This window comes from Pantherophis guttatus, chromosome 6 (genome assembly GCF_059756535.1).
Source record: "Pantherophis guttatus breed Tessera chromosome 6, ASM5975653v1, whole genome shotgun sequence".
NCBI lineage: Eukaryota > Metazoa > Chordata > Lepidosauria > Squamata > Colubridae > Pantherophis > Pantherophis guttatus.
This window is the reverse complement of record NC_142068.1, coordinates 10,780,680-10,806,876: the sequence shown is the minus strand read 5'-3', so window position 1 is coordinate 10,806,876 and position 26,197 is coordinate 10,780,680. Positions and strand designations below refer to the sequence as shown.

General features: G+C 41.3%; 1 protein-coding gene across 2 annotated transcripts; it reads right to left on the bottom strand.

Moving 5' to 3' along the window:
* Positions 1-290: 290 nt before the first annotated feature.
* On the bottom strand, positions 291-25,444 carry DCUN1D1 (defective in cullin neddylation 1 domain containing 1). 2 transcript variants are annotated; one of them, XM_034438900.3, is made up of 7 exons: positions 23,005-25,444; positions 17,008-17,224; positions 14,832-15,000; positions 11,959-12,089; positions 11,020-11,102; positions 9,249-9,345; positions 291-4,789 (listed from the first exon to the last, which is right to left on the bottom strand). In XM_034438900.3, the coding sequence occupies exons 1-7, from the start codon at positions 23,155-23,157 to the stop codon at positions 4,710-4,712; spliced, it is 930 nt and encodes a 309-aa protein (XP_034294791.2). In that variant the 5' UTR covers positions 23,158-25,444; the 3' UTR covers positions 291-4,709. The 2 variants fall into 2 exon arrangements, with proteins under 2 accessions (XP_034294791.2, XP_034294792.1); XM_034438901.3 differs by lacking the exon at positions 23,005-25,444 and adding an exon at positions 19,739-22,950.
* Between the last annotated feature and the right edge of the window lie 753 nt (positions 25,445-26,197).

The window sequence follows — 26,197 nt, the reverse complement described above, 5'->3', positions numbered from 1 at the left end:
TTTTTTATGGGATCAGGTCAAAATGGTAGGCTTTGATCCACACAACTGCCAGAGACCAAGCTTCATTCAATGGCACTCTCAACAGCAAATCAAAATCTTCATACACTGTATGCGTTTTTATGAACATTTAAAAAAAAAAAAATCAAACGTTCTCTGCACATCTTGCTCAAAAGTTGACCAACCAAAACTTTTGGTCATACTTAATGATAGATAAGCATTGTGTTTAACTCCTTTAAAGTTAGTTTTTTAAAAAAAAACAAAAAGTCCTTCAGAGGGGCATCACAGGGTAGTTTTGAAGAAATAAGTTACTTTATTTAGCAGGTTCACAATTCATAGCTTTGGACCAACCAAAGAAAACATCAAGGTACCACTTTTTTTTCCCCCTCACCCCACAAATTAGAAACTTCAAACCATGTTTGGGAAAAAAAACCCCTCCAGTTTGGGCAACCACAATCTGTGTTTTATATGGCAAGCACAATGTTAATTTGCAACATTCTCTTCTTCTTCTCACCACCATGATTTTTTTTTTTAAAAAAAAAAATAAAACTAATCAAGAAACAAAGTCATTTTTGCTTCTTCTCCAATGGCATAATTCATGTGAAAGTTTTGCCATGACAATCGGGCTAGTTATTTTATTGACTCTGGGTTGCAGAAAGTACTTTTTCTCAGTAGTTACAATTCAAATGACAGAAAAATGTTGATCACATAACTGAAATAAAATTACCAAGTGATCTGCATGGCTGAGAAGATCTAGGCTTACATACAACAATAAAACTCCAAAAGTAGATAAGGTTAAGCATTTACTGCTTGTCTGGTATTTGGCAAAAGGAAAATGATTAGGAAGGGTCAAGTTACCGCTGGATGCACACATGGGTTGTTTTTATTAATTAAATCAACCCAAGTAGAAATTCAGTTTACATTTTTAAAACTTAAAAAAAAATCATGCACACATACATGGGGATATGTCTGAACATTTTTAGTCTTTGCTAGAGCCAGGCATTTTACATTCAGAAACAAATAATTAAGCCCAATATTTCTGCCATTAAACACAGTCAAACCCTAGCACCACTTTGACAGTACACGTCCCACTGAAAAGCAGGTGACCAATTTTTGCCTCTGGATTTAAAATCACTTTTTAAAATTCAAGAATGCTTATCACACAAACAACCTCAGTTTTTCTGCTACTTAAGACAGCAATGCTTTATGTAATGCAGTTTTATAATTACACAGTAATTATAAATTGTGTAGTACCAAACTGATGGCAAATTCCATTTTGTTGAAAAGGCCTCAACATTGCAAAAGGAATCATCTTAAAAAAACAAGAACAGCATGGCATCTATGCCCTAATCTTCAGCACAGGGATAGAATTCAGTACATCTCGTTAAGATTAAAAAAACAACAACACACACACACACACACACACACTAAAACACAAAAAATACACAGCATACATCAATGACTCATTCTGAGAAAGCTGTACCCAAATTTTAAGACAGAAAAACAGCACACGCACCCTTTGTAGAGTTTTCATAATTCAAGTCTTCGCTCATATTTACACAAGAGAAGAAACAAAGAGTAAATAACATACTTGACTTTGCCAATTCCAGCAGCTAAAAGATTTCCAATTTTATTCAATGGTTTCCTTAAACTTTTCCAAAAGGTTACCGAGGGACTGGCTGTAGGATCCTGACAAGAGTTGTTGGGTGTTTTTTTTAAAAAAAATAAATCAAGCAATTAAGATTTTTCCTCCTATTATTTTAGCATCTGCGTAAAAGTGCATTTTAATGACATGGATACAAGAGACATTAGCAAGAAAACATCATGAACTATATCAAACTTGCCCTTCTCATTCTTAAATATTACAAAGGAGTTTTAAATACCTCGAATCCATGTTTCCAATGTTGTTCTATTGAACGATTATGTTTTTGTTTAAGAAAAGGGCAAAGTGGTGTTAAAACGATTAAAAGCCAGGAGGTATTTCAAGTGCTGCTATCATATAAAAACACAAAGAATTAAAAACCACAAGTGTCAAGTTAAAAAAAAATGTCTACAATTGGACAAAAAAAATAGTGGCAAGCCAAAACATACCTGGACCACAGTGGGTGTAGCTTTTTCAATCTTTCATCATGATTGAAAAACCTGAAAATGCTGGATGTCCCTCTACCTTTCTCACCTGGGTAAATCCTTTCCATTTCAGCACGTTTTAAAATGATGAATTTTGCAATAATTGCAATCTGCAGACTCTAGCTAGTTCCTGACCTAAAGTACATGTTCTGGTTTTCAACTAACTAGCATTAGCATCGACCTTCAGTGAAATTCAAAGCTAAATATGCTTTATGCTGGAAAAGAGAAGAGGGTAATGTAGGTAGGTAGGTAGGTGGGAAAGGAACACACAAGCCTCTCGGGCATTTAATGGAATCTGCAGCCACTTGCGATGGCCACTCTATGACATGTGTGTCATAATGCTTTCATGCCAATGCTACACTTACATGCGTGTCTGATGCAAGCTGCAGCATTGACATGATAAGGGCATCGCACATGATGTCACCTGCCCGCATCCCCTTTGCTGGTACCCAAAAGGACAATCTTGATTCCCCCCCCCCTTACCACTAAAAACATTACAGCTGTTAGTCTGTTATGATCCAGCCACGTTAAAGTACATAGCTACTCTCCGCTGCAGACAATGGCAGAATCAAGTAAAAAGGACTCTCTTTCTTCCATTGAAAAGGCTGAACCTATTTGGCTGGATTACTTCGGATAGAAACAAGTGGTATGGAAAAGATGGATGACCAAACAGAGGCGGCCCTGCGATTAAGCGGGAACTGCAGTTAGTGAATAATTACTCCACATACAGACCCCATTGTGGTCAATGCAAAGTGGGGGTGGGGGGGAGGTTTCCTCTTCGTGCAGTTGCTATCTAACACCCTTCCCACATCTGGAAGCTTTCAGACTTGCAAACCATCTACTCCCCGTGTCAAATCTGAAAGTCTAAATATCCGCAGGCATCAGGTTGGTGAGGTTTGCATAGGCCCACAGAAAAAGCTTGTTCTGGGCGCTGGGATGTCTCTGCGTGACGATCACAGTGAACTGCAGTTGTAAAATAAGAACCTACCACAGGCGAAAAAGGCTCCCTCGTGGTAGTCCTACTCACACTCGGGTGGGTTTGGCTTGTGCTACTCAGCCTCAAATAAATTTGCATTACATTCATGGTTATTTTGCAAAACCTTCCTGGGCTCAAATCAAGAGTTTTATAAAATGTAGCAAGTATTACAAGTTGAGTATTGCATTCAAGTCTTAACAATTCAGTAGAATTTAGTGGCTGGGGGGGAAAGGAGATAGTTCCTTGAAGAGAAAATGAGTATTTCAAGGCTGATAAAACTGGACAATTAATGAACGACTAATAAGACTGGGTAACTGATGGTATTTCAAGACTAATAAGATTAGGTAAATCTAAGAGTAACGGTGAGCAATTTCTTATTCCCGCAGTAGAGTGCCCACTGGTCCTTACTGGGCAAAGCCTCGCCTATTGAAACTTAAGAACAGCCAGGCTCAATAATACTCTAATTTCAGCCACTCCGTAAAAAAATAATAATAGAAGAGACAGAAATAGCAGTTATGTGATCAAATGTGGACGGGTTTCTCTCCCTTTGGGAATACGGGATAATGACCCAATTCCCAGAAGAAGCTGCCCACATCTGCCTGAGAAACAGTGCGACCCAATTAAGTTAGCAGGAACATTACCAGTGGTCAGACTCCAGTATCATCCTCCTTTCTTTTGATGCTGCACACACAATATGGCACAGAAACAAGGTGGCCAAAGGACTGTTGTGCTCATCAGCAAGAAAAAACCACCCATCAGCAAAAGCAGGATGCTAAAGGAAGCTTCCTCCGTCGGCATGAGGCACCCAATATGTCTGACATCAAAGGACACCGCAAAGTCATTCGCCGACCTAGAGGTGGCAACGCACCGATGCAGCTGGCAAGCCTGTTCCAGAGTGGGACAAAAATCCAGGTTTTTGCTGGGTCTTTTCGACATCTGCTTTCAACCGCACAAGCAAACAACAACAACAACAACAAGCCCTTGCCACTCACACTGACAACAGCTGTAAATCGACCATTTGAAAAAACAATAATAATAATAATAATAATAATAATCATGGATCCAAACACACTGTTTTAGGATAGTCTCAGCACAGTCGTTGCAGATAGCCCCAAAATATGTTAGCTGAAGATAATTTTGTGTTTTTTTTCCTGTCGGCTTTTTTAGAATTAGGACACGTGGATTGTGAGAGCGAGCTGTGAAACGGGAATACCAAAGAGTTTGCTTGGTGGAAAAAAAAAAAAACAGAACGTACTTTAGGTGTGGAAACCGGAAATGTCAAAAAGAGTCATCCAAAAAACATGAAAGATCTATGGAAAGCATTAGGAGGTTCCGTTAAAAAAAGGAGGGGAGGGACAAGATGATATATCCACAATGCTGGAGTTTCCGTGGGGTTAGGGCAGCCCAGGCTGGGAGAGAAGGCCAAGCCACCTGTAGTCTGATATGGTCCAAGGTATAATCCTTACAAGTTTGCAGCCACCCTCAGCTCTTATCTCTTGAGGATTGGTCTTCGGTCCAGTTCAGTCATTGGCAGAAAGGGACTGCAATTTTTTTTCCCCATTATGTTTATTTGTACAGACTAGGTACAGGTTAGAAGGTTCCGATAGCACTACACTGTCGTACTTTTGATTCCAGCAATCTGAGGTCGTGCAAATTCCACAAAGTCGTCGATAAGAACAGGCCAGGCGCCTGGGGGGGGGGGAAAGAGAGCAGAAAAAGACAAAGTTATTACATCTTCCCAAAATTTTACTTGAAGACCATTGGGGGGGGGGTCCTTCTTCTTTTTCTTCTAGATCAGGGGTCTCCAACCTTGGCAACTTTAAGATTTGTGGACTTCAACTCCCAAAGCAAAGCTGGCTGAGGAATTCTGGGAGTTGAAGTCCACAAGTCTTAAAAGTTGCCAAGGTTGGAGAGCCCTGTTCCAGATCGTAGAATGACAATGGATAATGGATAGTTAAGCCTGCAGAAAAGAAAACAATGCCATCCATTGAAGACCTGCACAGTGCACAAATCGTATCTATAGAGCCCTCACATCCAAGACATAAACTCTTTCAACTTCTTCCCTCAAAAGGACACTATAGGGCATTTTACATGCCAAAATAACCAAAGAAAAGGAGAATTCTTCCCCTCGTGCCATCTGCTAAACACCTGATTCCCACAGCTCTGTCTCATTTCTCATCTTTTTTTCCATCTTCTCACCCCTCCTACTATCTTCTACTGTTTTGTTTGTTTTTTTTTTTGCAATTTATCAATTGTTACTATTAATTATTATGAATTGTTAGCAGAGGGCTTGGACTAGAAGACGACCAAGGTCCCTTCCAGCTTTATTCTGAATGACTGTAATTTATGATTAATGACTGTAACTATGATTATGACCTATGACCTATGACTTGTTGTTTATATGTACACTGGGATTTTATAGACTGGAGACAAATTCCTTACACTTGGCCAATAAAGAATTCTGTTCTGTTCTGTTCTGTTTTGTTTTGTTGTCTTGTCCTGTCCTATTCTATCCTATTCTGGAGCTGAGGAAGACCCTCTCAAAATCATACTTTCCATTCCTTATTTCAAGCATATAGGTCCATGATGGCGAACCTATGGCACGTGTGCCGGAAGTGGCACACAGAGCCATCTCTCTGGGCACGCAAGTCATCGCTTGTTGCTCTTCTGGGTTCTGGCACACTGGCCAGCTGGTCTTCATACGCGGAGCACCGGAAACCTGAAGAACAGCTGCCTGGTGCACATGCGTGTGCCAGGAAGATGATCTTCTAGTTTCTGGTGTGTACATGCACACCAGCCAGGTGGTCTTTGTATGTGCATGCGTGCCAGAAAACAGAAGATCAGGTGGCCGGTGCACATGCGCATGCCGGAAACCGGAACATCATCTTCCTGGTGCACGCATGTGCACCGGGCAGCTGCTTTTCCGGTTTCCGGCACGCATACACTCCCGTTTCGGCACTCGATGCCGAAAAGGTTTCTAACGATGATATATTGTAGGTGTTCCTTGTGATATATTGGAACAACAATTACAAGTCTGTCATGTCCTCCTCTGATGTGAAATGTATGTGTGTATTCACTGACCCAGAAGTCAATGGATTAGGATTTGAGGTGAGGACAAATGATAGACTTCACTCACCAGCAACCTGTATTAAAAGTGTCTCTGAATACAGAAATGCAACCTTCCCAGTTATCCTCCAGCAAAGCTTCGTCTGTGTTACCTCCTTTGTAGTTTCCCTATACAGGTAGTCCTCGACTTATGACCACAATGGAGCCCAAATTTTCTGCTGCTAAGTGAGACAGCTGTTAAGTGAGCTTTGTCCCCCTCTTACGACCTTTTTTGCCACAACTGTTAAGTGAATCGCTGTAGTTGTCAAGTTAGTAACCCGGTTGTTAAGCGAATCCGGGTTCCCCATTGACTTTGCTTTGTCTGAAGGTCACAAAAGGGGACCACGTGACTCCCGGGATACTGCAACTGTTATAAACAGGAGTCAGTTGTCAAGCATCTGAATGTAAATCACGTGACCCTGGCAATGATGCCACAGTCGTTAAGTCTGAACGTCGGTCATAAGGAACTGTTTTCAGTGCCGCTGTAACTTCAAGTGGTCACTAAAATGATGCCTGTAAATCGAGGACTTCCTGTAATGCTTTTCAAATGTATTAAACGGTGTTCCACCTGGCTTGCAGGGATATCGTAAACGAGGTCTGGCGTTCCACAATGAAGCAGTTCTGAGATTTTTCCTCATTTCTATCAAAGTTCTTCAAAGAAAACAGCCCTGTTCTTTGTACCTAAGTCCACACGGCCATTAAACCTTTGCTAAACGGAGTCTAATGCAGGGGACTCCAACCTTGGCAACTTTTAAGACTTGTGGACTTCAATTCCCAGAGTTCCTCAGCCAGCTTTGCTGGCTGAGGAACTCTGGGAGTTGAAGTCCACAAGTCTTAAAGTTGCCAAGGTTGGAGATTCCTGGTCTAATGGACTTTGCTTTACAAAATGAGAGGATCAACGTATTTTCTCCTGCTGAAATCCACCCGTATTTTCTTTCCTTCCTTGAACCAAGTCTTCCTCGGTTTTATTTTTACTCTGGCCTAAGAAGTTCAGAATTCAGCTACAACGGGCTTCCTCATCCTGGAAAATGTTTGTCCCTATTCCCAATTGTATTTCCCTATGCAAATACAGAGAGTGTATTTGCAATCAGCTCCCGGCAACCGTAGCCAATGATTCAGGAAGAAGACAAACTGGACTAGTTCCCCCTTTTCTCTCAACAAAGAAAGCAAAACAAAATAACAGCAACAACAACAAAAATGCCAACTGATATCAACTTTTTTTGCAAGGGCATTTTTCAAAAGGAATGATCTAAGGAATGATCTTCCAAGATTTTGCTCTTAGGACCCCTCCCCTTTTTAAAAATTATAGAGAGCCCCAAAGCAGCTTTGGGTTAGTATGGGTTAGATCTATCAATATTTACCACCTTAAAAGTTAAAATGGACACACTCGTATAATAAGGATTTCTTGAATCATGAGAAAATAACAATAGTAAATTCAAGTAATAAGGGTGACAAAGATTTAAATTTTTGCAAATAACTGGCAAATAGTTCTGATCTGACGGACACCAGAGAGGGTCTTGAGCGACCCTGGAGGGGGGTGGGGGGGGAGGTCCCAGAACCACTTAAAAAAAACAACACTGCTCTAAATAACCCGAAAGGTTCATTGTAGGAGACGGAAACTCTCAAAGAATTTGGCTCTAAATTGTTACAGGATTCAAAGGATTGTTACAGGATTCAAATGTCAGTGAGTATTTGAAGCAATCAGAGAGAAAAAAACATATACAGGAAAAAATGTGACAGAATGTTAAAATGGTGCATCCCATTTACCCAGACAATGACCTGGTGAGTTGCAGAAGGGAAACACGGCAGGATTAGTGAATGACTCAGCAGTAGCTGGTTTGGCAAGCTGGTTTTGTTGAAATAAGGAGGAAGAAAAAACACCTCGTAGCATGGAAATGCCAATGAGCGCCATTCATTTTAAAGCCAAGTTCTATTCTGAAGCTTGCTAAAGGCTGCTCTCTGGGATTAAGTTCATGGCCTTTATGGCAATGACCAACCCTCCTTGTTTTCAGATGTTGGACAAACAGATCTTTGTTTATTCCCTGGGTGCTTCACAATTTTTTTTTAAAAAAACTGAGAACTGATGAACAAATCAGATTGTAGCTAAGGTTTGAAGAAAATGACTAATGGATTTTAGCAGAGTGGCACAAACAGAGTTTGGTCTTGCACTTAAAGGCACCAGGCTAGAAACCAGGAGATTGTGAATTCTAGTTCCGCCTTAGGCATGAAAGCTACCTGAGTGACTTTGAGCCAATCACCAGGAGACTGTGAATTCTAGTTCCGCCTTAGGCATGACAGCTACCTGAGTGACTTTGGGCCAATCACCAGGAGATTGTGAATTCTAGTTCCGCCTTAGGCATGAAAGCCAGCTGAGTGACTTTGGGCCAATCACCAGGAGATTGTGAATTCTAGTTCCGCCTTAGGCATGAAAGCTATCTGAGTGACTCTGGGCCAATCACCAGGAGACTGTGAATTCTAGTTCCGCCTTAGGCATGAAAGCCAGCTGAGTGACTTTGGGCCAATCACCAGGAGATTGTGAATTCTAGTTCCGCCTTAGGCATGAAAGCCAGCTGAGTGACTTTGGGCCAATCACCAGGAGATTGTGAATTCTGGTCCTGCCTTAGGCATGAAAGCTACCTGAGTGACTTTGGGCCAATCACCAGGAGATTGTGAATTCTAGTTCCGCCTTAGGCATGAAAGCTAGCTGAGTGACTTTGAGCCAATCACCAGGAGATTGTGGATTCTAGTCTCACCTTAGACATGAAAGCTACCTGAGTGACTTTGGGCCAATCACCAGAAGACTGAATTCTAGTCTCACCTTAGAATGAACACTGGCTGGGGGACTTTGGGCCAGTCATTCTTCTCCCAGCCCAACCCACCTCACAGGGTTACTGTTGTGGGGAAAATAGGAGGAGGAAAGAGTATCAGGTATGTTCACCACCTTGAGTTATTTATAAAAATAAAAGCAGGGGAAAAAAATAAAAATAAAGAATTGGGAGCTGGGAAGCCAACCCGTTCCAATAGCATCAAGAAGCCACATTACCTTCCTCGTCATAATTTGACATATCGTCTGCTATCATTGCACTGAAGTCTAGAAGAAGGTTCCAAGTGTCCTTCGGTATAGATCTTTTATGATGTTCCTGTTTGAGAGAGAAAATCCCACCGTCATAATTCAAGACATTACTTATCTACTGATTCCTCAACAGGACTTTATGCTTAGCACAGCAGAGTTTCAAGACTGGAGAATCTCTCTTCACGTTTCTTGGACGGCACGGTGGAAATGATCTCTATCTCAGATCTCGGGATCATTCTATTGTAATCATCTGCTGAGCGCCCATGGTTCTGCAGAGCGACCCGGCTTTGCTTCTCAGAGCTGCTTAATTCATTGGTTGGAAGAAAGCAAGACTGGGAAGGCAGGTGGCTTCAATGTTTTCAAAGCACCGAGAGAGACTGTTTCACTTCCACTGAAGGGGCCATTACTGTGCATTGGTTCCAGTGCGGTGCTCAAAATTTAAAAGGCTTTGTACTGCTTTGGGGAGGGTCGTCAAAGGAGGCCTTGATTGGAGGCTTAGTTAAAACAGTGCCTCCTCCAGGCTTTGCACCAGGTTTAATGGGCTCGTGCAGAATCCACAAAAACAGATGCGGTCCGCTCAACAACTCCTAGACAACCGTTTCAAGGCCAAGGACAGGTAGCATTTAAAATGACTGAGTATTTGCACATTCCTTTTCTCAGTCAACAAAATTTCACTGGGTCAAAATTCGCAATTTAAACTGTAAAGATTTTTCTTTTGGGATTTCTGATCTTATTTATTTATTTATTTATTTTATTTTATTTCGAATTTATATACCACACCTTCTCCCAAGGGACTCAGGGCGGTGTACAGCCAGATAAAAACATACAATACAAACATTAAAAACAATTAAAAGAATATATATTAATTTGGCCCCAGTTTAAAATGACAAACCAATTAAAAATTTAAAATTTAAAAATATGTTAAGCCAGCCCAGCTTGTTGAAAAAAGAAAGTTTTAAGGGCACGGCGGAAGGCACCGAGGTCTTCCTTCCTTCCTTCCTTTTCCTTCCTTCCTTCCCTCCTTCCATCCATCCATCCATCCTCTTTCTTTCTTTCTTTCTTTCCTCTTTCTTCCTTCCTTCTTTTCCTTCTTTCTTCCTTCTTTCCTTTCCTTTCCATTCCATTCCATTCCATTCATTCATTCATTCATTCCAACAGCCACCCAATTCAACCGAGTGATTCTGGTGGCTTATAAATACAGGTAGTCCTTGACTTATGACCATAATTGTGCTTGGAATTACAGCTGTAAACCATGCCAGATTTCATGATCATTTTTTGTGGCAGTCACAAAATGAATCCAGCAATGAATGGGGGGTTTTGGCCAGAAACTGGTTTCTGACAAAAAAAAAAACATCGTAAATTATGGCCACATGACTGGGGGATGCTACAAACAGTTATAAGCATCCAAAATGTGATCAGGTGATCATGGGGTGGGGTGGGATGGAGGATAAGCCTGACTGTCAGAACTTCATATCCAGGTTTTAAGTAGCTTTGGGAAGGTCTGTTGTAACTTTGAATGGTCACTAAGCTATCGGTTGTAAGTCAAGGACTATCAGCAGAGACAAGAAAAGCTTCCAGTTCGCTCTAATGTCAATCTGAATTATTATTACGTTCATAGGCAAAAATTCCTGATCTAGACTCATTTCATAACGGTATTGATCATACCATACACAAACACACACACACATATACACAAACAGGCAACATGTATGTATTTGTTAGAAACAATATTCAAACTTACCAATAAAAATCTGTTCCACAAGTCTAGGAATTTAAACCTTCCATGGAGTACTAAATTCCAATAGGCAATGGCCATTTCTAAATCTGTAACATTAAAGAGATTATTTTTTTTTCTAAAAAAAAAAAAGCATTATGATCCAGAATGATTTCTGAAATGGATAATTAACTAACAAAGCAAAAAAAAAAAAAGCCAAATTCTGTAGCATAAGGATGTTTCAAAAGTTCCTGAATTTCAGGATTTTTCACCTTCATCTCCATCAAAGACTTTTCAGACTATCCCAACTAGACACTGGGCTAAAGCAACCAAAGTTTGCAATTGATTTCCATTTTCCCTTATTCCCCTTGCTGAGCTCTTCACAATGAGCGGGAGTTTGCCTCTAAACCTACCCTAAATCTCAGGGGTGCCTTGTGGCCTTGTGGTCAGCAACACAGCCCTTTAGGGAGGGAGAAAAAGCTAGAAACGCCTCTAAACACTTCTAAACCTTTGACAGCACCTTTCCAGGGCTGGTTTTCTTGCAAACTACAACTTTGTTAAACGACACTTGCTGGGGGGAATGTCCATGGAGATTCTCAATCGTCCAGGTCATGGTTGTCCCAAAGGTGCTTTTCCAAAAAAGGCAACTGGATTTTTCCCCCTTTCGCTTCTCATCCGAGAAGCTTCTTCAATTGTGAAGAAGTGAATTTCAGAACTGAAGAAGCTTCTCGGATGAGAAGCGAAACGTTTCAAAGAAAAAACAACAACTCTAAAATGCCTTTTTTTATTTTTTGGGAGGAAAAGCACTTTTGGGACTTGCTGAGGGACCTTGATGGGCTTGTCTCAATCGAGGGGAAAAGGCAGTTTCCATCATCCTGTTCAGCCACAGTGATTGCTGAGAAATTTACTTTCCGGTACGAGACATGAGTCACTTCTGCCTGAGCTAGGAAACGGTGGCATACATACCTAAACCTTTCTGTCCTGGATTCTTTGCAAAGTTGAAAGTAAACTGGTAAAAGTCCTTAAATCTTCCTGGCTCTTTCAATTCTTGTTCCATTTTAGGAAGCTGGGCCTTTAGTTTTTCTATGCTGTCACATCTGTATTGATACATTAAAAGATTTTATTTCTCCTTCAGTCAGTATATTAGGCTGCATATTTTTAAATCCTTCTACAAATTGTACCGACACAGGTAGTGCTCGACTTACAACCATTTGTTTAGTGACCGAAGTTACAACAGCACTGAAAAAAAGTAACTTTGACCAGGTTTTCACACTTATGACCATTGTAGCATCCCCATGGTCACGTGATCAAAATTTGAGCAAGTGGCATGTATTTATAACAGTTGCACTGTCCCAGGGTCATGAAATTGCTGATTTGTAACTTTTTTAGCTGGCATCTAACAAGCAACGCCAATGGGGGGGGGGGGGTGTCAGGTCTGCTTAATGACATGATTCACTTAACAACTGCAATGATTCATTTATCAATTGGGGCAAAAAAAGGTTGTAAACTGGGGTAAATCTTACTCACGGAATTGCCTTTCTTAGCAACAAAAATTTGAGGCTCAATTATGGTCGTAAGTCGACGATTACCTATATCCTTTATATAGGTAGTGCTTGACTTACGGCCACAATTGGGACCGGGATTTCTGTCATAAGTCCTGGTAGTTGCAGGTTGAGTTGGAATCAATTTTATGACACTTTTGCATGGCTATTAAGTGAATCTCATGGTTGTTAAGTCAATGCAGTTTCCCCAATGGGGATTTTTTTTTGTTGGAAATCGACAAAAAAATTAGCAAATCACAATCCTGTGACACACACACACACACACCCAGATGCTGCCACTGGTCAAAAATGGGAGCCGGCTACCAAATGCTGGAATTACAATCACATGACTTTGGGGTACATGCAACAATTGTAAATGTGAGTTCAAGTCATAAATCACTTTCTCCAAGGTCATTGTGACTTCAAACAGTCATTAAACAAGTGGTTGTACATCGAGGGCTATAATTGCTTTTAGAATGGATGATGTTTGAAATTCTCTACGATTTGGTTTATTAAAATAGTAATTAGTCTACACATTTACAAATCACCTAGGGATGAAATTTCCATATAAGGCAGAGGCTTAGAACAATTCTGCAAGAATTATCACAGCTTCCCTTTGTTTGCTTGAATCAGTGAATTTGGTAACCAAGCAGGGTGGATAAAAATCAATGATTTTTTTAAAAAAATCAAAAAAATTGGATTTTTTTTATTTAAATCGGATTTTTTTATTTAAATCAGATTTTTTTATTATTTTTATTGAATTTATTTTAATAAAAAACTTTTGGGGTAAAAATCTATCGTAAGATAGTTTTCTATTTAGTTTATTCAGCATGAAATGGAGCTTAGTTATGTAGCATAAGGCTGTATATTCTGCAACACTGGGACTATCGGTGAGTCAACAGCGGGTCAAAGGAGTAGCAGAGATGACAGTTGCTCTTTAAAAATTATGATTTAAATCGAGTTGATTTAAATCAAGTCTTTTTACTAGTGATTTAAATCATGATTTAAATCATGATTTAAATCGACTCGATTTAAATCAAATCCACCCTGTAACCAAGGCAAAAAATATATACCAGAAAAAGGTTATGTCAACTTGCATTAATTAGGGCATCTTTCGGAAACTTCATAGGTTACATCTTAGAAGAAATTTCTTAGAAATTCAGCTATTTGTATATTTAAATCAATTATCTGATAGTCTGTGCATTTTCTTGATCTTGCCAGTAAACAAAGTCATTTCAGAAAACATCGGGAGTATAAAAGCTGCCATATGGAACACTATCATCTATGTTGCTTCACAGTTTTCTCACACCTTGCATCAACACATTTGCCAAAAGAGTAAACAAATGCACAAGTTCAGTTCTAGTACCAATATATATGTAAGGAATATTTTCTGCTACACTTCCAGGTACGGTCTCATCCGATATTTTAATGAAATGAAACACACAAAAAAAAAAAGTTTTCGGGCTCTAATGGACAGTGCAATGAAAATACAACGATTTCCCACTTTGTACAGTAAAAATAACTACAAGTTTTCAGTCAGCTTGCTGTACCTATGGCAATTTTAAAAAACAAAAACAAAAGCTAAACACAAGTCTTCAAAAACACGGTTTTAAAAGGGGATTGAAAATATTGCCCCTCTTAATTCTGTCACTGTACCACTACCATTACCCGGTATAACTCAGTGTTTTTCAAACATGGCCATTTTAAGAGGTGTAGATTTCAACTCCCAGAATTCCCCAGCCCGCAAGCCTATGCCGGCTAGGGAATCATGAGTGCTGCAGTCCACATATCTTAAAAGCAACCCAATTTTGAAAAAAAAAACCCACATTGCTATAACTCTTGATTATTTTTGGTTTTGCACTCATGTCAGAGGCACTGAGGCGCTTCCAGTTGAAAGGATTAGCCACTGGTGACATCACTGTTACCCTGGGGACGCCCAGTTGGGGGCTCCTTTCATGTCCCCGGCAGGCGCTGGAGTAAAGAGTGAGATTTCAACACCACCCCATGGCAGTTCTCGGGTCTCAAAGACAGGCTTGCTAACCTCCTGCCCAGTGTTTCAACTGCTCAAGCCACTGTGCTCCTTACTCTTGAGAATTAAAAAAATATAATAAAATAGTTCACAAAGGAGCTTGCAAGTGTTATTTGCCAGAATCAATGCGCAACTAGGCCAGAGCCTGATGGGTAGGAAATCAAGAGTGAATGCCTTTCTGTAAAATAAACCAGCATACGGGCAGGGTTTTAATGCTGCTTTAGCCCAAAGGGCTCTGCACGCATCACAGGATGGGCCCCAGCACTTACCCGAGTTCCGTCATCCCATCCATGAATTCCATCCTTAAGAATTCGCACTGCGTCGCAGCTCTGAACTTCCAGGCAATTATCAAGACACTAATGCTGGCGGGGTCTAGTGCCAAGTCATCGCAAAACTGCTGTATGCCATCTATGCCGATTTTATTCTCATCTTGAGGATCTTAAAGGAGAAAAAATATATATATTTAAAAATTCCTAGAAATAACTACTCCATCAAGAATGGAACCAGTAGGTGTGATTTCAAGACAAATCATGTGAGTGAGAAACTAATTTCTGACTCAAGGGACATTAACTGCTGGCAGCTGCCATTTAACATCAATCTTTGCAATATAAAATGTGTAAGAAGTGTCTCACAGTCCTTCTCTTGCCTGGAATCACAAATGCTTTTGAAAATGGGTCAGTTTTCTCTTTCACAAGGGGGAGAGAGAATAAATCACAATTCACCTCTCATGGACTTTTTTTTATCCATTTCCCTGCAAGTCATGAGGACCCAGATTGTTGGGGGGCAGATATGCTGACTCTGTAAACCGCTTAGAGAGGGCTATAAAGCACTGTGAAACCATATATACATCTAAGTGCTAATGTTAAGTGCTAAGAGGCAGCTCTGAATAAGGAGGCTCTGGGTAGAAGAAAAAGCAATGGCTTGACAAATAATTATTAGGAAAGTCAGAGTAGAAATGTGGGCAAGAACAGGTAACTAGATCAAATACGAGAACAAACATGGCTTTTGATGTTAAAAGGTTCCTAATCTTTTGCTCTGAGTCAACTACAATATTTACACATTGAAGAAATCTCTTAAAACTGTGGTTATTGTATAAACCAAAAATGGTCAAAAATCAGACACAGCATGCTCTATTAATGCCCCCTCTTATCCCCCAATATTATGCTCTGGAAAGAAATGAGCAATATCCTCAGAGTCAGGAAATTTCAATCCAGTTTTCTAGCCAAGAGAAAGGTGGCCTTCCAGGGATATGAGTGGAAGCGGCAAGGATAGTTTGGGTCTAATCTTTCAAGAAATTTGGGATTGGGGGTGGGGTTTAAGAATGAAAATGAGAGCAGTTCACTTTCCAGAAGCCTTCCTCTCCCATTCCCATCCTTATTTTCCTAAAAGAAAACAAATGAAGGGGAGAATATGCTTCAGGGTTAGGGTTTGGGTTAGGGTTAGTTCATCATTTTGGTATTTCAGAGACATGATTTTTGTCTTATAGTATCTCATGAGATCCCTAATTTAGGGAGGTATTTGAACCTAGCTACTTAGGACCCTTTTTCAATCTACGTTCACCCTCAATCAAGAAGCTCATTGGGTGAAATTACCCACCAATTTTAGCCCATCCAGAGTCATGTATATGAGAAGGGCAGTTGTATAGAAAGAAAGAAAGAAAGAAAGAAAGAAAGAAAGAAAGAAAGAAAGAAAGAAAGAAAGAAAGAAAGAAAGAAAGAAAGAAAGAAAGAAAGAAAGAAAGAAAGAAAGAAAGAAAGAAAGAAAGAAAGAAAGAAAGAAAGAAAGAAAGAAAGAAAGAAAGAAAGAGTGAATGAATGATTCATTTTCCACATGTGTTGTAATACAGGTAGTCTATGACTTACAACCATTTGTTTAGTGACTATTCAAAGTTGCAACAACACTGAAAAAAGTGACTTACAACCGTTTATCACACTTACAACCATTGTAGCATCCCCATGGTTGTGAGATTTACATTAAAATACTTGACAACTGACTCACATTTACAATTACAGCATTTTGGGGTCAACTTTTGTGACTTTCTGTCAAGCAAAGTCAATGGGGAAGTCAGATTCACTTAACAACCATGCTACCAGCTTAACAACTGCACTGATTCACTTAACTGTGGCAAACAAAGTCATAAAATGGGGCACAACTTACTTAACAACTGTTTCACTTAGCAACAGAAAGTTTTGGTTCAGTTGCGAACATTAAGCCAAGGACTACCTGTAATATAACAGATGATAAATATGTTTGCTGCTCCCCTAAGCTCCTTAGGGGAAGAATGGGTCAAGGACTATTTTAAATAGGTAGTTAAATAAATAAGCCGTGTTGCAGTATCTAAGGGCTAAATCCCTATCCTTCTCGGTCATAGTTTTCCCCCATTGAAACCAACAATTACAGCTAAATTCAACCATTCAAAACGTGAACAAAAAACTTTTTACTCACCTTTGTATCTATTATATAGTTGCTCTAATTTCTTTCGATCCAGTGATCCCTTAATGTTTTCTCGTATATACAGTTCAGGATTTTGAAAAAAATTATCTGTTGCAACATCTAGCTTCCAGTCATTCTGAGACAGGCAATTCACGGCTGTTTTTTCACTGGATTGCGTGAAGATCATAAACTGCCGAACTTTATCTTTTTGCGATGACTTCAACTTGTTCTAAAAAAAAAGTTTGAAAAGAAGAGCAGTAAAACTTCACACCCGTTTTGCCTTGAGAAGGAAATACCTCAAAGGAAAATTCCATACATGATAAATATCAGTTGCGGAAGAAGTTAAGGCAGACATTCAGAAAGCCCAATTGGGATATTGATTTCTTAATTTTGCCCAGATGAGTTCAAAAGTTACTTGCAAGCCATGTTGTTCACTACTGCTCCAGGCACCTCACAAGTCAAATAAGCTTACTACATGGTGGAATTAACAGTGAAATACTCATCTCTGTATTAGCAACAGTGTGGTTTATGGGCTCATCCAGACTATTCAAGATAGAAGCAACTTCCATCATAATATCTGCCAAAGGCTCCATAAAACGGAGGGCTTTAAAAAGATGATAACAAACTAAGGTTATTTACCAGAAATGTCTACAAAGTATGGTCAAGATGGCAGCCGCAATGGTGTGATTGAAGCATCACCTGTTTGCCTTTTAAAAAACAACATATCTATGGATGCTCCCAACACTCACTTATCCAAAGTGATTGATTAGCTTTCAGAGGCTAATTGACTTGGGAATACCACAGAACAGCTTAATGAGAAGGCTATTATACCACTCCTAATTTCCCACTAAATTATTCTCATATGAAATTTAATAGGACATCAACTCAGAGGTGACAAGAAAAAAAAGTTTTGACTGAGGGTTAAATGTGAAAAAAGTAGCAGTATCAAAATTCAACATCATGCATAGTGATACATGCCTAGGTAGTCCTGGACTTATGATCATAATCGAGTCTGCAACTTTGGTCACAAGTTGCAGTAGTCGTTAAGCGAACACAGCATTGTAAAGTGAATACCGGGGTTGTTAGGTGAACCCACTATTCATTAATGGATTATTTTTTTTGCCAGTTTCTGGCAAAAAAACCCATAAATTGTGGTCAAAGTAAATGCCAGTTTCTGACATGGTCAAACAGCCTAATATGGTTACATGATTGGGGGGGGGGAGGAATGTTTGAACATCAAATTCAAATTTGGGTTGCAAGTCTCTTTGTTGGGATCTGTCATAACTTCAAGTGGTCACTGAGCAACCAATTATAAGTCTAGGACTACCTGTATGACTTTTAAGATTACACTTTCACTGAAGCTGTCTTCTTCCAATGAAGCTATAAACACAATTCTTTGGACAATGTGACTGCGGAAAGACATCATACAAACAACTGTTAATTCTATACCCTGACTGGAAATACCATCAACTAAGTCATTCAGTATGATCATCTGGTGGGGAAACTTTCCTATAAAATTCCTACATATGACAAAACAAGCATTTAGCTATATTCATCAAAAGTAACCCTTTCCCCCCTTGGTTTATCCCTCTTAAAAATATTCCTCACAGTTCTTAATTAGGGATTAACTAGGGATAGGATAGAGGTTAAGGTGTCACATTTACTGAAGTTTCTTCTTTTCATTTTTCCTGTTTATAAATAATGATCCGAGGTTTACATTTTATTCTTTGTTTATCTCTTACCAAGTTATTTAGATCTTCAAGTCAACTAACATAACACAACTGTTATGGCCATATAATATGCTATTTCAAACAAATACACATGAACCATTTTATGGCACCCATACTTGAGGTTCAGAGGTAAAAATCTGTATACTCTTAATTTCTTTACACTGCATTGTCAGTTTAATGTAATTTTTCTCTTTTTCTTGAATCATTCTGCTATCTTAGTTTTGTTTTAGCTATTCACTTTTTTATATTGTTTCTGTTGAATTTGTGTATGTTACACCTGACTCTTCAATGACTGCAAATAAAAATATGAGTGCTACATATTATGGCATAGCATGATAGCCTGGTACACACATCCCACCAAGACACAAAGTACCCCTTCCCATTTTAGCTCCACGTCTTGTACAAAACCAGTTATTGTCTATCAATGAACCACAAAGAATATTAGCAAGCAATAGATGTAAACTTTTTAGTTTCCCAGAACAGTACTTCAAACAGCACCTATATCTACATATATCTGCCTCTATCTCTTAGCTAACTCCATCTTTGGCAATCTAGCATGAGTTGATAGCAATAGCAATAGCACTTGGACTTATATAGCGCTCCACAGTGCTTTACAGCCCTCTCTAAGCTTTACAGTGTCAGCCGATTGCCCCCAACAATCTGGGTCCTCATTTTACCAACCTCGGAAGGATGGAAGGCTCACTCAACCTTGAGCTGTGTATAAAATGGCAACAGGGAACAGGACCACAGAAAAATGTGCCTGAGAAAGTAGAGCTGCTTCTTTTACCCCTGCTCTGGGAATATAAAGCAAGAGACTTGTGCTGGAAATTATAATGTGGAAGTACTACACAGTTATTGTAGAATGTCATTTTACATTATTTTGGATAATAATGTGCCCAGTTTTCAATCAACATTTAACTCTTCATAAAGGAATCCTTAATTTAGCCTATTTTTAATAAGATATTCCTTCTATATAAATTCACATTTTTAAAATAAATAAGATATCTGCTCACATTTGCATGCTTTCAAACTGCTAGGTGGGCAGGAGCTGGGGCGAGTAACAGGAGTTCATCCCGTTGAGTGGTGGTCAGGTCTTGAACCTTGTCGAACTTTCCAGCCAACAAACCCAGCGTCTTAACCACTGAGCCATCGCTCCCTTATTTAAATAGATTTGTTTAAATGATTTACATAACCATCCACCACCACCACCAATGACTATGGGAGAAGGGTACAAGGATTAAAAACCAAAACAAAAAGATACAAACAATGAAACCTAAGGTTAAATCAGCAGGAACCAAATACATCACCAGTAGAGTTTGCCTGGCTCCTGGCCCAAATGCCAGAGGTAACAGCCAGGTCTTCAGAGTTATACAAAAGACTAACATGGTTGGGGCCATCAGGATGCCATTGTTTGAAGGAAGGGAGCCAGAGCATGGCCTTCCCTACTAAACCTGGTGAGATGGGCAGAAAGGCAAAAATGCGAACCATAAATTTTATCCAGATGACACATCAGTAGTTTTCTTGGTAGCATTAAAGAAATTATTTGTCATTGTCCTCCAGGCAATGACAATGTAATTGGGATTTTAAATTGTACCCCCTCTTCAAGTACTAATTCTGCTTAATTTCTGAGTTCAACCAAGATTAACTAAGATGCTGGCTACAGTTCAAATACACTTTGCCAGAGATGGAGAAATGGTCTATCACATCTCTTCCTAGGAAGCTAAATGCAGATGCAATAAATTAGTCTAAGGAGAAACATCCTGGGTATATACACAGAAGATAAAATTAACTGCACCTAAACACAACTGTAAGTACCAAAAGAGTCCTGGTACAACTGGCTATATTTTCTGAAGAATTTTACATGCTGTTTTGGGCAGCACATCACTGAGGTAACAAGTATCTAGAAAGTGTTCACACACACATATATGTACACATACACACCTACACACAGAGAGAAGAAAAGGTTTTCAAATACTATAAACGTGTTTACAATACTAATCTGCTCTAACTTACAAAGCAATTTTCATGCTGAAAGTTAACATTTGAATAAGGCCCATGTTCTCATCCCTGCCTCAAATACCTGCCTGAGTCTCTGGAGAAGGGTGGCATATAAATCAAATTTTTTTAAAAAAAATACTGACCAACCAAATATAGCATTAATGTTTTGTGGAACATAGCCATTGCCATCAAATTAATTAAAAATATTCCTCAATTTCCCAGGATAATTCCATGTGTGTGTGTGTGTGTGTGTGTGTGTGTGTGTGAGAGAGAGAGAGAGAGAGAGAGAGAGAGAGAGATACATGCAGAAGGTCATGACATCAACATCAGCAGGTCAACACACTATTCAAGTAAACAAGACCTAAATAGCATAATGCATTCCAACAGTAATTAATGATGTCACTGACTTTTAAAGATGTGTAATGCTAGTTTACACCAAGAGTGGAAAACAAATGAACAGTCTGAATTAAATTCGGACCGAACTGAACTGAATGTGCCATTAAATTCTAGTTCTGCCATTTCAAACCAGATTCTCATACATTTCTGCAAGAGAACAGGGGCATGTGAGATGAAATAAAGTGACGAGATTATTCAAATACTGCCTCATCATCTTCTGAAAGTTGGTGTCAGATTTTGGTCTAGTTTCTTCTTTCTTGAAGATAGCTGTTCCTTTTATAAGAAATAAACAAATAAACCAACCCTGGGATTGTTGTTATTATCATTAGTCAGCCAAATGTTCAGACTGGGTTTGGCATTTTTGTATTATTGTTGTTGTTGTTGTTGTTGTATTCAATTGATATCCTTATTATTAAATTATTAGATCTACAAGTACATTCTTGACAAGATGTTGGGACAAAACTCTGCAGTTGCTGCTGTACCTTTATTTTTATGTGACCTAAGTCATGGTTTCATTCATACTCTACAATTGCTTGGATTCATACACCTAATGTTTACAAAGCATAATTCCTGGCTTCCCAGACCACTCTCATCCCCAAACCCACCCAACACTATTGTTTCACCTTTTGATGAAACCTGCTGTCAAGAATCTGTTATTAGGGAGGGACTCCATGGATGAAGAAATTAATGCATATATTTAAATTTATCACCCAACAACAAACTTGCAAGATAAGTTGGGCTGAGAGAAAGGATGACCAGACTCCGAGATCCCAGATCTTTAAACTGGGCTTGAATCTACACCTTTTCAACTCCTCATCCAACACCATGAGACCTCTCTCTCCATCCGGCTAGCAGGAATCCCTTGTCCTTTCTGAAGATCAAGCCATCCCAAAGCACCTTTTCCCACCTGTACATTTCTTTCTCTCTCTCTCTCTTTCTCTCACACACACAAACCGTGACTATGGAAATTTTGCGCACTTTTGTTAAGTGCACAAAATTTCCAATTTTCCTAAGAATTCTAATAATAATAATAATAATTGGAATAATAATTGGAATTTATTTACACAAAAACCCAGCCTGGGATGTTGGGCACCAAATGGAAAGTGAGAATCTTCTTTTTTTGTGTGTGAAATTGAGAGGGGGGGAGGGTGAGAGATGTCTGATGTTCGGCCACCACATTGACCCCTTCTCTCCTCCTCCTTGCAATGAAGAGCAAACAATTGCTGGACTTTTTCCTCCTCCTCCAATTCCATCTCTTTCCCCATCCATCCATCCATCCGCCCGCCCGCCTCCATCCCTTTGAGGGAGGGAGAGAGAGGGGGGAAAGACCCCTCAATTCATGGGCGCCCAAACCCCGAAAGACGTGGGATTGGGGGGGCTACACCCAAGAGTACCCCAACTCCTTGTTGAATGAAGTGCAAAAGGACCCCCCCTTTTTTTCCCCCCTCATACACCTCATACACAACCCACAAAGGCTTCCCGCCTCACAGGGAAGATACTTCAGGGCTCCGGAATTCACCGCCCGGCTTGGATCGGGGAGGGCGAGAGAGAGAGAGAGACCCCACCACAACCACCACCAACACCATCATCCCCGACCCCAAAGGTTTTCCCCACACGCCCTCCCGGCAAGGGCACAAATCGGGATCCCGGCGGGCCGAGTCCGGGCGTTTGAATTGAGAGGCGGCCCTTTCACCCTCAGGCGAGGCGAGAGCCCGCATTCCCCACCGCCCCCGTTTTTCCCAGCGGGCCTGCCCTCCTTGCCCCCGCGGGTTTGGGGCGGCCTTGTGGGGTCGTGCCCTCCCGCCGCCGGCTAGGCCGCGCGTTGCCAGGCGATGGCGGCGGCGGTTTTTTTTTTTTTTTCCCCTCAGCGGGCGGGCTCTCTCACCATGGTGGGGCTGCGCGCGGGCCTCGCTCCCCGCCGGGCCGGCTCAGGCGGACTCTGAGGAGGAGCAGGAGGAGGCGGACCGAGGTTGGCGGCAGCGGCGGCAGCAGCGGCTCCCGGGGCTCCTCCTCGCGGGCCCTGCCTTCCGCCGCTCATGCGCACTGCGCCCAGGCCGCGCTCGCCGGGCCGGCCCTGCCGGCGGACCTCGAGCGGCCCCGGCTGCCGGGCTAGGCCCTCCTTTTTCGTGAGGGCTTGGTCCGCCTCAGGCCCTCAGCCCGGCGCCGCGCGGGGGGTCGCGTTGAGCCTCTCGGCGGGGAGGGAAGGAAGGACGGCGGGGCTGGGTCGCCCATTCCCGCCGCCTGCGGCCACCCGACTCTTAAGTGGGCCCCCCGCCTCAGAAACGCTTCCCCCGGGCTGTTCGAACGGAAGACCCCCCGCCCCCGGCGGCGCTGGACTGCAGGCCCGGGGAGCGTTGCTTGCATCGGGGCTTTTATTCAGTTGGAGAGGCCGCCCAGGTGGCCCAAGACTTGAGGGAGGTTGGCGTACTTCAATAGGGAAAGTGGGGGGTAGGGGGGGGAGAGAGAGAAGAATACAGGTAGTCCTCGGATCACAACTACAATTGAGGCCAAAAATTTTATGTTGCAGAACGAGTTTTTCCCCCATTTTACGACCTTGCTTGCCGCAGTTGTTAAGTGAATCACTGCAGTTGTTAAGTTAGTACAGGGGTCTGCAACCTTAAACACTCAAAGAGCCATTTGGACCAGGGGTGGGTTCTAACCGGCTTTACTACCGGTTCTCTTCGTGTGCGCGCTTTGCGCGCAATCGCCTTTTCAGACGTGTGCTTTGCGTGCTATCGCCGCATGCATGCTTGGTTTGCTTGCAGGACACCAAACTTGTGCTTCACGCAAGCGCATTGCGAATCTGCCCAGCTGAAGTGCGGCAATCCGCTCTGCCGCACCTCTCAGCTGGGCAAAAAAAGCAGACATATAAGGTCTGCATAACGCCGGGGCGGGCGGGAGGGCCCAGCTCCCAAAGACAGAGAACCGGTTCGGTGACATCATATCGTCACCGCTACCGGTTTTCGCGAACCGGGAGGAACCCACCACTGATTTGGACCCGTTTCACCACAGAAAAGAAAACACGGGAGCCACAAAACCCTTCCAGTGCCTGACTGTTTCTTGAGCGGCCACAAAACTAGCATATGTAGTTGAATTAAATGTTCTGTTTTCTTCTGAAACTTTTTTCTTCTCTTGGATTTATCCATGGTTGGCCTACCGCTGGCGGGTGTCGCACATTGGCGGTTGTGATGCATATTTCAAGTGACAGGGAGCCACAGCAGAGGGATGAAAGAGCCACATGCGGCTCCAGAGCCGCAGGTTGCTGACCCCCTGAGTTAGTACAACACGGTTTTTTGGAAATGATGCACCAAGATGTGGAGAAACTTTAATTTTTGCTGTTTAATGTATTTATTTATAATTCATATTTCTAAACCTCGCATCTTTTTCAAACAGGGTGGTGTACAGTATAATACGGAGACTCTTTGATTTATGACAACTGAGCACAACATTTCTGTTGCTAAGTGAATTTTAAGTGAATTTTGCCCCGTCTTTCTTGCCACAGTTGCTAAGTGAATCACTGCTGTTAGGAAATTAGTGACACGGTTGCTAAGTGAACCTGGTTTATCCATTGAATTTGCTTGTCAGAAGGTCGCAAGAGGTGATCGCATGGATCCTGGGACATTGCAACCATCATAAATGTGAGATACTTGCAGACAATCTGAATTTTGATCATGTGGCCATGGGGATGCTGCAACAGCTGTGAGTCACTTTTTGCAGTGATGTAACTTTGAACAGTCACTAAATGAACTGTTGTAAATTGAGGATTACCTGTAGTTGCAGAGAACAGCTGCAGGGTTAAAAAAAATCCCCCATCAGTTGCAAGATAAATAAAATAAAATCCAAACATACCAGAAACAATCTGACTAACCTCAAGGCCAGGATGTGCAAAACCCTTGAAGGATGGGAATTGCACGGAGCTCTGGGATGATAGGGGTGATGTGGGGCAGTGGGCAGGTGCCCCAACTGGAAAGGTGGAAGGGTACAATGCAGCCCTCTTCTCTTGTTGCTCTGGCCACAGAGGTGGCCTTCAGTTTAAGGGAGTTTTTGTCTTTATTTAAAATTCTGGCTCTGATGTCCTATGTACAGGGAAGACTTCTGAGGAGGGTCCTTTTCTCTAATCCCACCGGTTTCCTTGAAACAAGTAGGATGGATTTTGTTTTGTTCTTGACCTTCCATCATAGGCCTCTGCAGAGAAGAACCAACCATCCTATATCATGAAAAAGGATTGGCAAATCAGAAAAAATGAGTTATCTAGGACAGTTTCCCACAGAAAAGAAAACACCAGGAGCCACAAAACCTGAGTGGGCATGGCCAACTCAGTGTCACTCCCACCCAGTCAAATGACACACACACCTAGCCACACCTACCCAGGTTTTGTGGCTTCTGGTGTTTTCTGTGGGAAATGGGTCTCTCTCTTTCTCTCCCCACCCCCATTTCTGTTTTTCTCTCGTTTTCCTCTCCCCCTCTCCTTCCTTCCTTTCTTTTCTTTCTCTTTCTTCCTTTCTCTTCCCCTTCTCTCTCTCATTTGTTTCCCTCTCTTCCCTCTCTCTCATTTCTTTCTCCTCTCCCTCTCCTCCTTCTCTTGCTCAATTGTGAGACCAGGTTGGCAGGGAGCCACAGGAGACGGGTCAAAGGGCCACAGAGCAGCGGGTTGCCGACACCTGCCCGAAGAGGTCCACATAATCAAAATTATTTGTCAGCCTATGTTGAAAAACAATGAAATATTAAAATCCCATCCAACAATTGTGAGGTGGTCATGGCAGCGAACGCATCCGTTTTAATTTTTAAATACAGTAATTATCAATAAATACAACCCATGCAAAGAATAACTTTTGGGGTCCTCCATAACTTTTAAAAGTGGGAAGGGGTCCTTAGAGGGAAAAAAAAATAAAGACTAATCTGGGGAAACCCAGAACTAGATATTAGGCTGTTCTTTATGGGCCTTGCTGTATTTTACACATACAGTATGTGTATGTGTGTAGAGTGTGTTGCTGGCAGAAATCATTGGCTTCCTTTATTTTTCTTTCCCATTGTCTTTTTATTGCTAAACTGGTTCTTCAGTCTTAATCTGCATACTG

Coding starts and splice junctions, on each gene's coding strand:
- DCUN1D1 (XM_034438900.3), bottom strand. CDS start 23,157: ATGAGCGGCGGAAGGCAGGGCCCGCGAGGAGGAGCCCCGGGAGCCGCT. Junction 15,001..17,007: donor ACTATATAATAGATACAAAG/GTGAGTAAAAAG, acceptor TTCTCCTTTAAG/ATCCTCAAGATGAGAATAAA. Junction 12,090..14,831: donor GATGGGATGACGGAACTCGG/GTAAGTGCTGGG, acceptor GTATCAATACAG/ATGTGACAGCATAGAAAAAC.